Raw genomic sequence first — 12,126 nt, 5'->3', positions numbered from 1 at the left:
TTAATATATATTTACATTATTAATCTTGCAAAACTATCTAATTATAGTTGAAAGTTGAAACTAGTTTTTGGTTAAATTACACCATCCTCCGTGAGGCATAAGAAATGAAAATGACCACAAAATTTTACAAATGTAACAATCCCCTTTTGAGTTTTATAATTAAATAGCAAATAATAATGAAATCCCTATCTTGCCATAAAATTTACCCTTGGTTGAGTGAATATATTTCTAATGAGTAATACTATAAACATAATAATTTTTAATAAAAACAATTGTGTTGAAAGGTTTTATTGGTTCTTATTAGGACTTATTATTAATACCACTTTATTATTTACAATTAACAATTTGCCATTTCAACAATTATAAAATATTTTGTGAAAATTGTTGTGGCTGTATAATTATTGAATTCTAATTTTTTTGGTATGAGGTAACTCAATGACAAAATAAGGATTTCATCAATAAGTCAAGCATAAGCTATGATCTTATTGCTTAATTAGTGGCATATAAATCCACAAAAAAGTAAATCAATATATATATCCGTAAATTAATGGCAAAAGAAAAATTATATAGTTTCTATTATGCTTATGACAAAGTTCAAAGAGGATTTTCATAACAATTTTATGCAAAACCTAATTTCATATATGCAACTAGGGATGGCAATGGGGCGGGGCGGGGCGGGGCCAAAGGATGGAGTCTTCGTCCCTGCCCCGCATGGTTTGGTCTTGTCCCATCCTCGCCCCGCCCTGCATGACGGGAAAAACTTTCTCACCTCATCCCCATCCCTTGGGCCCCCGCGAAGCCTCGCTCCACCCCGTAAAACTCTATTTTTTGTTAAATTATCCTACAACTAGTACAATTTTTTTATTGAAATCTATTTCATTAATAAAAATATACTTGAAATTACAACTAAATTTATCCCATCAAATCAAATTAATTTTTAGAAAAAATTGAATAATATATCCAAGTGTTTAACAAGACAATCATAAAAAAAAATCTCATAATATAACACAAAACAAAATAAAGATAGAGAACCACATTTAGTAAAATAAAATATGCTAATATTAATATGTTTGTTTAAATATTAGGGTTTTAGGGTATGAAAAATTTACAATTATAACCCTATGAAAAATTTACAATTATAACCATTAGTAAGCGGGGTGGGGTGGGGCGGGGCGGGGACAGGGAGGGGCAAGGCGGAGTGGGTCTAAAAAGTTTAAACCCATCCCCGCCCCGCTCCGTGATGCAGGGCTAAAATCTTGCTCCATCTCCACCCCACCACCTTTGCAGGGTGGGAAAAACCCGCGCGGGGTGAAGCGGAAAGGCGCAGGGAAAAATTGCCATCCCTATATGCAACCCGAGTTTCATCCTAAAATTAATGGAGTAGTGGATGATTAGATTCTTCCTCTCTCTAAATACTTATACAATGAATCTCTCTTTTCTCTCATTCACTTTTTAATTGATTTCTTTTCAAATGATAAAGGTACACTTTCACCCTTTTATCCCTCTATTCCTTATAAATTCAATTGGCCTTTAGACCTTAATTACAAGATACAAGTTCACACTTCGGAAAAGTATCATTAGGCAATAAGACCAAAGCGTATTAAATTTTGAACGTAAGTTAAAGTTAAAAAGTTATATGATACAAAATACAAATAAATAAATAAAAGCACCTCAATCGAACCAAAGTGTTCTTGACTACTTGTAATGATGTAATGATGTTAACAACAGATTAAGTAAGTCGTCTTAACAAAGTTTAATTGGGCGTTACAAAAGGTTACAGTAAGATGACTATAGCCTTAACAAGTTGAATGTCAGCACTACATTGTATTTTGAATTGGAAAAAAAAAGGTACTTTTAAGCCTTTTGAAGTGACTTAAAAAATAAATCTTATATATTGATCCTAGTTATTTATTTATTTGTATTTTAATTACAACAAATGAAAGAGAAGTGGATGATTAAATTATCAAGAGGATTTTTTTTTTCTTTTTTACTTAAAAGAAAAAAAAAGAGGTCTCCCACTAAGAAACTGTTTTTTTAAAAATTTTTAATTTTATAATTATGATAGAATTTTATCTCTCCACGATGATTGATAAATGGAACTTTATTAGTGTTTTTTTTTTTTTAAGAATAAAAATTTATTAGTTGAGTTAACCTTTCTAATTTACTTGCATTATAAATGACAAAATTAAAAAGCCCTTCAATATGATCTTGGTTTTGGTTGGGTTGACTGCGAATGCGATAGTATCGAAATCCAAAACAACAAAGTGAGTGGGGTTAAACGTGATAAAAGATAGGAGTATAACTTTGTAGGCTGTCCTACAAATTTCATGCATGACAGCATGAGTGAGATCAAAATCAAGCCACATTTCATCATCATCATCATCACGTCAATCAAATTCAGTAACAATATCAACAATAATCCTTCCTCCCTTCCTTCATGCCCATTGCCCAACATGATAAGAAGTTATCTTGAAAAGTTCCTATTTGTATTGGCGACGAGTGTTGTAAGATCACGCCAAGCGGATTTATGGGGATAGAAACATGGAATGCACTTGTAAAAGGCAAGAATTCAATCATTCCACCAATCATAGCTTTCTCATTTGAGCAGAATTCAATTGCACTCTATCCCATCAATCACATAAAAACGAGGTGCTTATCATAGTGCGACTTATCAATGGGGGTGGCTCCTACGTACGTAACCTTTAGCCATAGAACTTCAATTTGGAAACTCTCTCTCGCGTGAGAGAGAGAAACTTTTGGTGCACGTCAGCATCTCTGTTCCAAAGTGTGCTCGAGGCTTTGTTTTCGGTGTGAGCCTCTCTCCTCTTAGAGGACTTCTCTTTCCTTCTTGTGGCGGGTTCGATGTATTCTTTATCTTCGTTTTTGTTGTATCTTAATTATGTGGGTCTCGAGTTGGCCTTTTGGGTTTGTGTCTCTTCCAGGAATAGCGATCAGGCTACTCTCAAAAGCCCCTATAGAACGCGTGTCAGTCTAAATCTACCTTAAATTAGTTCGGATCTAAGCTCTTTTGTGCCGAAATATTTGATTTTAAAGTTAAAATTCTAGCACAGGATGGGTTCCTCCTCGTGATGATTGAGGATACCTATTTGCACCGTAGGATAGACATTCTCTTCTAGATTTGAGGTGGATTTCTTGTATTGATGTTTTGTTGTTAGTAGATTTTTGTATGAGAGTTTTGATCTCTCCTAGCATATAATGCCCTTGTATTTTATTTGATATTAGCAAGAAAGATTGTTCACACACACACACACACACACACATATATATATATATATAAACAATAAATATTTAAATAAAAATTTATTATTACAAACTATACAATAATATATTTGTAAGAAAACATTTGCATTGATAAGAGCTATGCAATTAAGTAAAAGAAAAATTGCAAAAAAATAAAAAAAATTAAAAGAAATGTATGGTATAAATACAATGAATCTTTATAGTGGCGGCTCTAGAAATTTTTTTTAGGGTGGTCACTAAAATATTTAAATTATACAAAATCTAATAAAGAGACAATTTGAATCTATCAACATCACAAAAAAATCACACAAATACATGAAATATTACAATTTTTTTGTACTAACAAAGTGAAAGAAAAAAAGACTAATAAGAAATAAAGTGGAAATTGAAGATTGAAAATTGAAAATGCTGAAATGAGAACAATAAAGTTACTACAATTTTTTCATAACAAATCTTATGCAACAAATAGTTATTGGTAGGTAAAACACGTTAATGTTGAGCCCAAATTAGAATTAGTAACAGCTTACCACTTAATATTTACTGTGAAAATATTATGGATGTAATATTATTCTTATTTTTGTTGAACTCAAATTCTTGTGATTCTCAGATCATAGTGTTTAATATTTTTATTAGGGTAGTCAAAATAGGTTAATTTAGTGTATAATATATATTTTTTTCCCAGGGGTTCATATAACAGATTAGTTTAAACTAATTATTTTTATAATTTTTTTTTTGCTAAGTATAAAATAAAAATTTTGGCAAGTGACCTCACATACAAGTGGAGCCGCCACTGAATCTTTACTATTACTTTGCTTATACAAATGAAAGAAGTATCGTATATGAGATAAAAGTGATGACGTGTTAACAATGAAAACGGGTTGTTTACTGTTTAAATTATATTTAGAACATGCTAAACCATTGATGAGACCATTACCTCCCATTGGTTAACTTTATTGATAATGACATCACCACTGACTTGTTGCGGCACCATCACCACCAACAACAACAACAACAACAACAAAGAGTGTGCCTCTTAATGTTCATGGATTTTGTGGGGTTTATATTCGGGATTAAAGTCATTCAGAATATTATGGGGCGTTAAAGTTAATTAGCTTTTGCTTGGGGTCAACTTTACTTTTGCACACATTTTAGGTCACAAAGGTTGCCTCTTGGCCAAAAAAAGATTCTCTGCTCTATTTGGGCATGAACTTTTAGATTCTTTGGCTGTATGTATTCTTTCGATTACATTTTAAAATCCTAAAAAAATAAGAAGAAATTTTTGAAGTTTGTTATGACTGCTCAGTAGGTTATTTTGGGTCCAATCACTTTTTTATTTTATATTTTATTTGAAGTCACGCTATTTATTGAAATGTCTATTTTTACTTTAATATTATTATTGTATTTTGTATTCCTTTATTTATTTATTTATCTATTTTTTGAGAGAGTTTATTTATTTATTTTTTCGTTCCCCCAATTGAATTAACTTAGATTTTACCCCATCATAAGTATTTAAACAGACGTTAACTATTATATTTTGATATTTGTTTAAATTAATGAGTATATGTCAAAATTCAATCAACTCAATATGGATGAATACGATTTTAAAAACTCTACAATGATATTTCACAAAGAACTGACTCTAGAGAATTGTAACCTTACCCTTTTCCTTTGAGCACAAAAAGTGGTACAAAACTAGGAATTTATCCCATCAACAACAGAATAGATGAACAATAAGCTATATTTAGGCTTGGAGTGGGACTAATCAAGGCAATGTAAGGCCTGGCCTATTGCTCATTTAGGCCTAGCATGAATTCAATGAACACAAGATATATATTAAAATTTGGTCGGCAAACCCCATGTAGTCTCTTGATTTTCCCCATCCCCCCCTTGTCTAATCAATAAAAATCAGTGTGAAAGGAGTGGCTGTGATCTCGTTCTTACTGATACTCTCTTGCCAGGTGACATGTGTGTATATATATATATATATATATATATATATATATATATCTCTCTCTCTCTCTCTCTCTCTTAGCTTTTGGTCTTGGGTTGGTTTGGGTAGCCCAAAACCTCATTATCCTTTCATGGGCTGGATTGCCAGTCCAGGCCCAATCATAAATTCAAGAGTCCATAATTCGCATAAAAAATAATGTGGAGGCAGTTGCCTCCTTGAATTTTAAACTATTAAGTAGGAGTTTGCTTATGCATTTATTAATCGCTGAGAGTGTGATGAGATCTATGATTGGAAAAAGATTCCCTAAGTAAGATTTATGCATTTGTCAATTGCTGAGAGTGTGATGAAATCTATGACTGGAAAAAGATCCCCTAAGTGAGATTATGAGATCTATGATTGGAAAAGAATCCTCTCATTTATATCCTCCCATTTTCTTCTATTTAAATCCAAATATAAGACATGTGCCACATTATAAAAATACAATATTCTTAAAAACTCACGCAAACTACACCAAATTAAACAACTGCCTACTTCTCTGCAGGCATTTAAACACACAAACCCAAAACCCCACAAAAATTGTACATAGCAAGAGAGAGAACATTGCTTCATACCGGTGAAGTAACACAAGCACAAAAGAAGAAAAGAAAAATTGACATTTGAAAAATATAGTTAACCAAATGTACTGGAAAAAAAATAATTAAAATCCTAATAGAGATTACAATCTTTAAGTATTGTACGGGGCGTTACACCCCCTCAAGCCCATTGTTCATAAAACCCATCTTAATGATGTCACGTGTGTAAGACCTTGGGCTTGATGGACCTTGGGTTTTAGGACATTGTGCGTGATTGTGTGTACTGTTGGGCCTACGAACTCGGCCTAGGCAAGCCTTAATGCCTAGCAAAAGCCCAAAAACCGAGATGAAGCCATTATGACATGAACGGCGAAGGTAAGATCCTGTCTAGTCGGGGAATGCAATTTCCCAGGAAGGTGAGTCCCAAGATGCTCGGTATCGCCTAGGGAGTATCGCTGCTAGACAGATCTTCTAATGTGGGAACTAGTTCCAATGCCACTCTTACCACCTCCCACTCCCAACTGAACACCCACTGAAGGATAATAACATTGGATCTCCTTTCCCGCTTACCACGAAAGTAATCATAACTCTTCCACTAATCTTGAGCTATAAATAAGAGGTGGGAATGAGGGAAAGAGGTTGGCAATTTTAGAGAGAATACTGGGAAAAGAGAGTGGTCATTTTGAAAGAGGGAGGAAGAAATTCTGTGAGGCCTAGATAAGAGTGGAGAGAATAAGGGTACAGGGGTTGTCTAGCACAGAATCGCCCATAGTAGAAAACCTAAAGCCCACAATATAAATAAATTGTGAACCCAAATAGAAGTTGAGTCCAATAACCACATTTTGGGTACGCACAATTGGCGCTGTCTGTGGGAATCTCCTACGTAGCTGTGGTTCTGTCAAGATGCGCACGGGAAAATGTTTGGGGGTCAATCGGGAAGTTATGCCGAAAGTGGCTTTGGGAGGTCTTCACGAGGATCCACCTGGCGAGAAAGAAGGTAGAAAAGGTGCGAGGATAGGGAGCATGAAGAAGAAGAGCAGTCAGGACTTGGAGAGGGGTCGTTTCAAACGCTCCGGACAATGTCCAACACCTCAGGGCGCAACCACTTCGACATAAGGGATCAGGAGCTTAAGCAGAGGGATCAGGAGCTCGAGACTAGTGAGGGATTTGGAGTTGGAAGCGAGAGGTAGGCGTTGGAGAAGGGACCACGAGGAATGAAGGGAAAGGTTGGCTAGTGTCGAGGACCACAGTGTAGTAGGGTCCAATCAATCTGGGTCTCATCGGCACCGCGATCGCTCACGAGAATATGCAGACCGGGATTCGACTTCCCTGGATGGGGGACGACCTCGTAATGTGGCCATGGACGCAATAAACCAGGCGTTACGTTGAGCTGCCCGGTCACCATTCTCGAGAGATATTGAAAGTGCACCAATGTCGAGCAGATTCATATGCCTTCGTTCAATTCCTACGATGGAAAGACAAACCTGGTGGAACATGTAAGCCATTACATTCGAATGATGTCTTTGCACGCTCAAAATGATGAGCTGATGTGTAAAGTGTTTCCCTCGAGCCTCGACCCCACCTCTTTGAGATGGTTCAATAGGTTAAGGAAAGACTCGATTCACAGTTTTTCCAAGTTGATCCAGGAGTTTGGTGTATGGTCCATGACTTGTAGCTGAGTTCCGCAGCCCGTGGACGCGTTGCTATCAATGAAAATGGGGGCTGGGGAGATCCTCCGCAACTATACTAAAAATGGGAACTGTACAATGAGATTGGTGGAGGTAATGAAGAAATTGCGGCAAGTACTTTTCGAATGGGGTTGCTTGAGGATTCCGGACTGCAGGAGTCATTGACGAGGAGGCCTCCTGAAGACATGAGGTAGTTGATGAGGCGTATCGAGAAATAAAAACGGTTGGAAGATGATCGACTACAGAGCAAGGGTAAGGCCCCGGTCATAAAGCCTTCAAGGAATCGGTGCACAAGATTGTGGATCGAATCAAGAACGAGTTGTATTTTAGGTGGCCGAACAAGATGGGGGGAGACCTGTCTAGGAGAAATCAAAACTTGTATTGTACTTACCATAAAGACAATGGGCATACTACCAAACAGTGTAGGGTGTTAAAAGATCATTTAGAACAGTTAGTGAAAGCGGGGTATCTGAAAGAGTTTGTGGTGGACCCAAGAAATCAGGAAGCCAGGTAGGCTGCTCAGCCACGTGGAAATCCTCTCCCACCCCCTTTAAGGGTGATAGAAGTCATCCATGCAGCTCCAAGAGGCGCTCAAGCGACTAGGAGAAGGGGGTATTGGCCGTGGTACCGACGGAAAGTTGCACGGGCGAGCAACCCTCCGAGAAGTTAAAGTACATTCAGCAGCCCATTGCTTTTGATGACGATGATATGGAAGGCACAATTCAACCACACGACGATGCTTTGGTAGTTACAGCCCGGATAAATGGCTTCATAGTAAAGAGGGTAATAATAAATCAGGGGGGCGGTGCAGATGTGATGTATCCCGACCTGTCCAGGGGGATTGGCTTGAAGAAGGACAACCTATCCAAGTATGATATGCCATTGATGGGGTTTGACGGCCATATGGTAATTCCAGAAGGACAGATTTCACTTCCCATGAGTATGGAAGGTAAGGAGTTGATCATAACGTTCATAGTGGTTGCTTTTTTCTTCCCGTACACTACGATCCTCGGAAGGCCATGGATTTATGCCATGGGGGCTGTGCCGTCCACCTTGCATGTAAAGATCAAGTTCCGCACTGAGCAAGGAATTGTCGTGGTAAGGGGCAATCAACAAGTAGCCAGACAGTGTTTGATGGCCATAGCTAACCTAGGAACCAAGTAAAAGGAGTTAACCGAGGAGGTAGGGGGGACCAGCTGTGATGAGGAGTTAGTGAGAGTAAAGATATTACCAAATGACGACAAGAGTTTTTTGATTGGAGCGAGCGTGAAGGATGAAGAGAGAGTAGAGATGTTGTTGTTTCTTGTATAGAACATAAACGTGTTCGCTTGGAGCCCATATGAGGTACCCGGGGTGGACCCCAAGTTTATAGTTCACAACCTCAATGTGGATCTCTTATACCCTTCTAAGAAGCAGAAGCCGAGGAGATCGACTAAGGAACACGTCGAGGCTGTCAGACAAGAGGTCAAGAGGTTAAAGGAAGCTCGGGCTATAAAGGAGATTTTCTTCCCTGAGTGGCTTGCGAATATCGTGGTGGTAAAAAAGAAGAACGGTAAATGGAGAGTCTATGTTGATTTTACTGACTTGAACCGAGCATGTCCAAAGGACCTGTTCCTGATGCTGAAGATTGATCAATTGGTAGATGCCACATATAAGCATTCAAGGATGAGCTTTCTAGACGCTTTTCAGGGTTATCACCAAATTGCCCTGGCTGCCAAGGATCAAGAAAAGACAGCATTTATAACTCTTGATGCTAACTATCACTATACCGTAATGCCGTTTGGGTTACAGAATGCCGGGACTACATATCAACGAATGATGACGAGAATATTCAGGGACAAGATAGGGAACAGTAGAGGTGTACATTGATGACATGGTGGTAAAAAGCAAACGGGAAGTCCAACACATTGACGATCTCAAAGAGGTGTTTGAAGTGCTTTGACAACATAAGTTGCGACTCAACGCCAAGAAGTGTGCTTTCGGAGTGGAGGCTGGCAAGTTCCTAGGGTATTTGATCAATAACCGAGGAATAGAAGTCAACCCTGATCAAATTCAGGCAGTAAAATGTCTTAAACCACCGAGCAATCCAAAAGAAGTCCAAGTACTGACAGGTATGTTAGCCGCCCTCAACTGGTTCATTTCCAAATTCGCAGACCGTTGCCATCCATTCTACTAGCTTTTGAAGAAGTGGAAAGATTTCCAGTCAAGTGAGGAGTGTGGCAAGGCCTTCCGGGAGTTGAAAGAATATTTGGTGCGAGCGCCTATGGTGACAGCCCCTGAACCCAGGGAAGATTTATTCATTTATCTTTCGGTGTCGGAACATGCCGTGAGTGCTGTGCTTCTTAGGGATCGGGGGGTGCAACAGCCAGTTTACTACGTCAGTAAGACCCTAGTAGATGCTGAGACAAAGTATTTACCCTTGGAGAAGTTAGTATTAGCACTAGTACATGCCACACAGAAGTTACCCCAATACTTCCAAGCTCACACTGTTTGCGTATTGACCGAGTATCCCTTATAGTCGTTATTGAAGAAGTTTGATTTCACAAGAAGAATAGTTAAGTGGGGAACTCGACTGGGATCCTTTGATATCAGATACAGGCCAAGAAGCTCGGTGAAGGGACCGATTCTTGCCGATTTCATTGTAGAGTTTTCCCCGAAAGGGGGGAAGGAGATGGTCTACCCTGTAGAGGTAATCCTGTGGAAGGTATTCGTGGACGGTGCATCCAGTGCATTAGGAGCTGGGGTTGGGATTGTAGTCATCACCCTAGAAGGAATAAAATTGGAGCATTCTTTTAGGTTAGGCTTTAAAGCCTCCAATAATAAAGCTGAGTATGAGGCTCTGCTGGCCGGGCTAAGAGTTGTATTAGATCTGGGTGCTAAGGAGGTAGAGGTATATTTAGATTCTCAGTTGGTGGTCAATTAGGTACAAGAAAGTTTTGAGGCCAAGGACCCCTGGATGATGGAGTACTTACGGTTGGTGAAACAAACCATGGACTGCTTTATGAGTGTCAAAGTGGTTCAAGTGTCAAGGGGGCAGAACCGACATGCTGACTCATTGGCCACATTAGCGTCATCATCAACCAAGGGAATTCCTCGGTTAATAAAAGTGAAGTTTGTAGCAGAACCAATTATCAATGTGAAAATGAATGTTTCAGAGGTAACGATAGCTAGGTTAGATGGATTTGATCATCAACTTTTTGGTCAAGGATTGTGTGCTTGCCGATCGGATGTTGTATCAAAGATCTTTTGATGGGCCCTACTTGCAGTGTTTACACCCCTGTAAGATTGAAGAGCTATTAGCCGAGCTACATGAAGGGGTGTGCAGTAGCCATGTGGGGGGACGTTCATTAGCACACCGAGCAATGACTCAGGGATTTTGGTGGCCATGAATGCAAAAGGATGCTAGCAAATATGCTCGAAAATGTGAACAGTGCCAGAAGCACGCCCCAATGATCCACCAATTGGCATAGAACTTGAATCCCATTAGTAGCCCCTAACCCTTTGCGCAATGGGGGCTAAATATCGTTGGCCCATTCCCTCGGGCAATGGGAAACTGAAGGTTTGTCCTCATGGCTGTGGATTACTTCACCAAATGGGCCGAGGCAGAGGTGTTGGCGAACATCCGTGATGTGGATATTAAGAAGTTCGTATGGAGGAACATAGTGACAAGATTCGGGGTACCAGAATCCCTAGTGTCAGATAATGGGTTGCAGTTTGATAGCAAAGCTTGCTGTGAGTTTTGTTGCAGCCTTGGTATCATAAATCAGTATTCCACCCCAGCATATCCACAGAGCAACGGCCAAGCCGAAGCCACTAACAAGACCATTGTGAATGGTTTGAAGAGGAGGTTAGAAGGCGCCAAAGGCAGGTGGGCAGAGGAGTTACCCAGTGTTCTATGGGAATACTGAACTACCCCGAGAAGATCCATAAGAGAAACCCCGTTCTCCCTGACATATGGGGCGAAAGCAGTCATACCAGCAGAAGTAAACTTTTGAAGTACTCGAATTTCAGGATTCAGCCCCGCCGAGAATTCAGAGTTGATGTTAAAATAGTTGAACCTGTTGGAAGAATGCTAGGAATCCGCGACTGTGCAGTTAGCCGAGTATCAACAAAAACTTGCCTAGAGATATAACCGAGACGTGAGGAAGAGGGAGTTCAGAGCGGGAGACCTGGTACTTTGGAGGGTAGTAGGGAATACACGAGACGTCAACACGGGGAAATTAGCACCAACTTCGGCGGGACCGTATAGAATTATAGCCATTGCAGGCGCAGGGGCATATTATTTGGAGGATTTGGCCGAGAGACCTCTCCCTCGGCCATGGAATGCCCACAATCTAAAGAAATTTTTATCACTAAGTATCAGTGCGCGGGGGTACCTATTGAATGTGGTATTTATATGCATATTGTTAATCAATGCAAAAGTGATGTTTATCCATGCAGGAGTATTTGTACTTATGATTCCATCGTTTTTAACTCACTTGTCTCGGTTAATATATGTGGAGAGAAAGCTAAAATATTCTAAGGATAGAAACCTGTCCTTGGTTCAATCTTCATCACAAAGCAAGTGGAAACCTTACACTAAAATATTCTAAGGACAGAAACCTGTCCTCGGTTCGATCTTCATCACCAAACAGGTGGAAACCTTACACTGAAA

At 39.2% G+C, this 12,126-nt stretch overlaps 2 protein-coding genes across 2 annotated transcripts; both read left to right on the top strand.

Moving 5' to 3' along the window:
- Positions 1 to 8,180: 8,180 nt before the first annotated feature.
- On the top strand, positions 8,181 to 9,341 carry LOC142612200 (uncharacterized). Its single transcript, XM_075784315.1, has 2 exons — positions 8,181 to 8,570; positions 8,784 to 9,341. Exons 1-2 carry the CDS (start codon positions 8,181 to 8,183, stop codon positions 9,339 to 9,341), a joined length of 948 nt encoding a protein of 315 aa, XP_075640430.1.
- Positions 9,342 to 9,735: 394 nt separating this feature from the next.
- Positions 9,736 to 10,395, top strand: LOC142612199 (uncharacterized). The gene is made up of 2 exons (XM_075784314.1): positions 9,736 to 9,977; positions 10,065 to 10,395. Exons 1-2 carry the CDS (start codon positions 9,736 to 9,738, stop codon positions 10,393 to 10,395), a joined length of 573 nt encoding a protein of 190 aa, XP_075640429.1.
- The last annotated feature ends 1,731 nt before the right edge of the window (positions 10,396 to 12,126 follow it).

The sequence above is a fragment of the Castanea sativa genome, chromosome 10 (genome assembly GCF_040712315.1).
Source record: "Castanea sativa cultivar Marrone di Chiusa Pesio chromosome 10, ASM4071231v1".
Classification (NCBI taxonomy): Eukaryota; Viridiplantae; Streptophyta; class Magnoliopsida; order Fagales; family Fagaceae; genus Castanea; species Castanea sativa.
Note: the sequence above shows the minus strand (reverse complement) of the source record. Positions and strands in the feature narration are given on the sequence as shown.

Bases quoted from the DNA above. Each gene is read 5' to 3' on its own strand.
- LOC142612199 (XM_075784314.1), top strand. From the start codon at position 9,736: ATGGTGACAGCCCCTGAACCCAGGGAAGATTTATTCATTTATCTTTCG. The intron at 9,978-10,064 runs GTATCCCTTATA...CTTTGATATCAG, and splicing joins ACTGTTTGCGTATTGACCGA to ATACAGGCCAAGAAGCTCGG.
- LOC142612200 (XM_075784315.1), top strand. From the start codon at position 8,181: ATGGAAGGCACAATTCAACCACACGACGATGCTTTGGTAGTTACAGCC. The intron at 8,571-8,783 runs GTAAGGGGCAAT...TTTCTTGTATAG, and splicing joins CTGAGCAAGGAATTGTCGTG to AACATAAACGTGTTCGCTTG.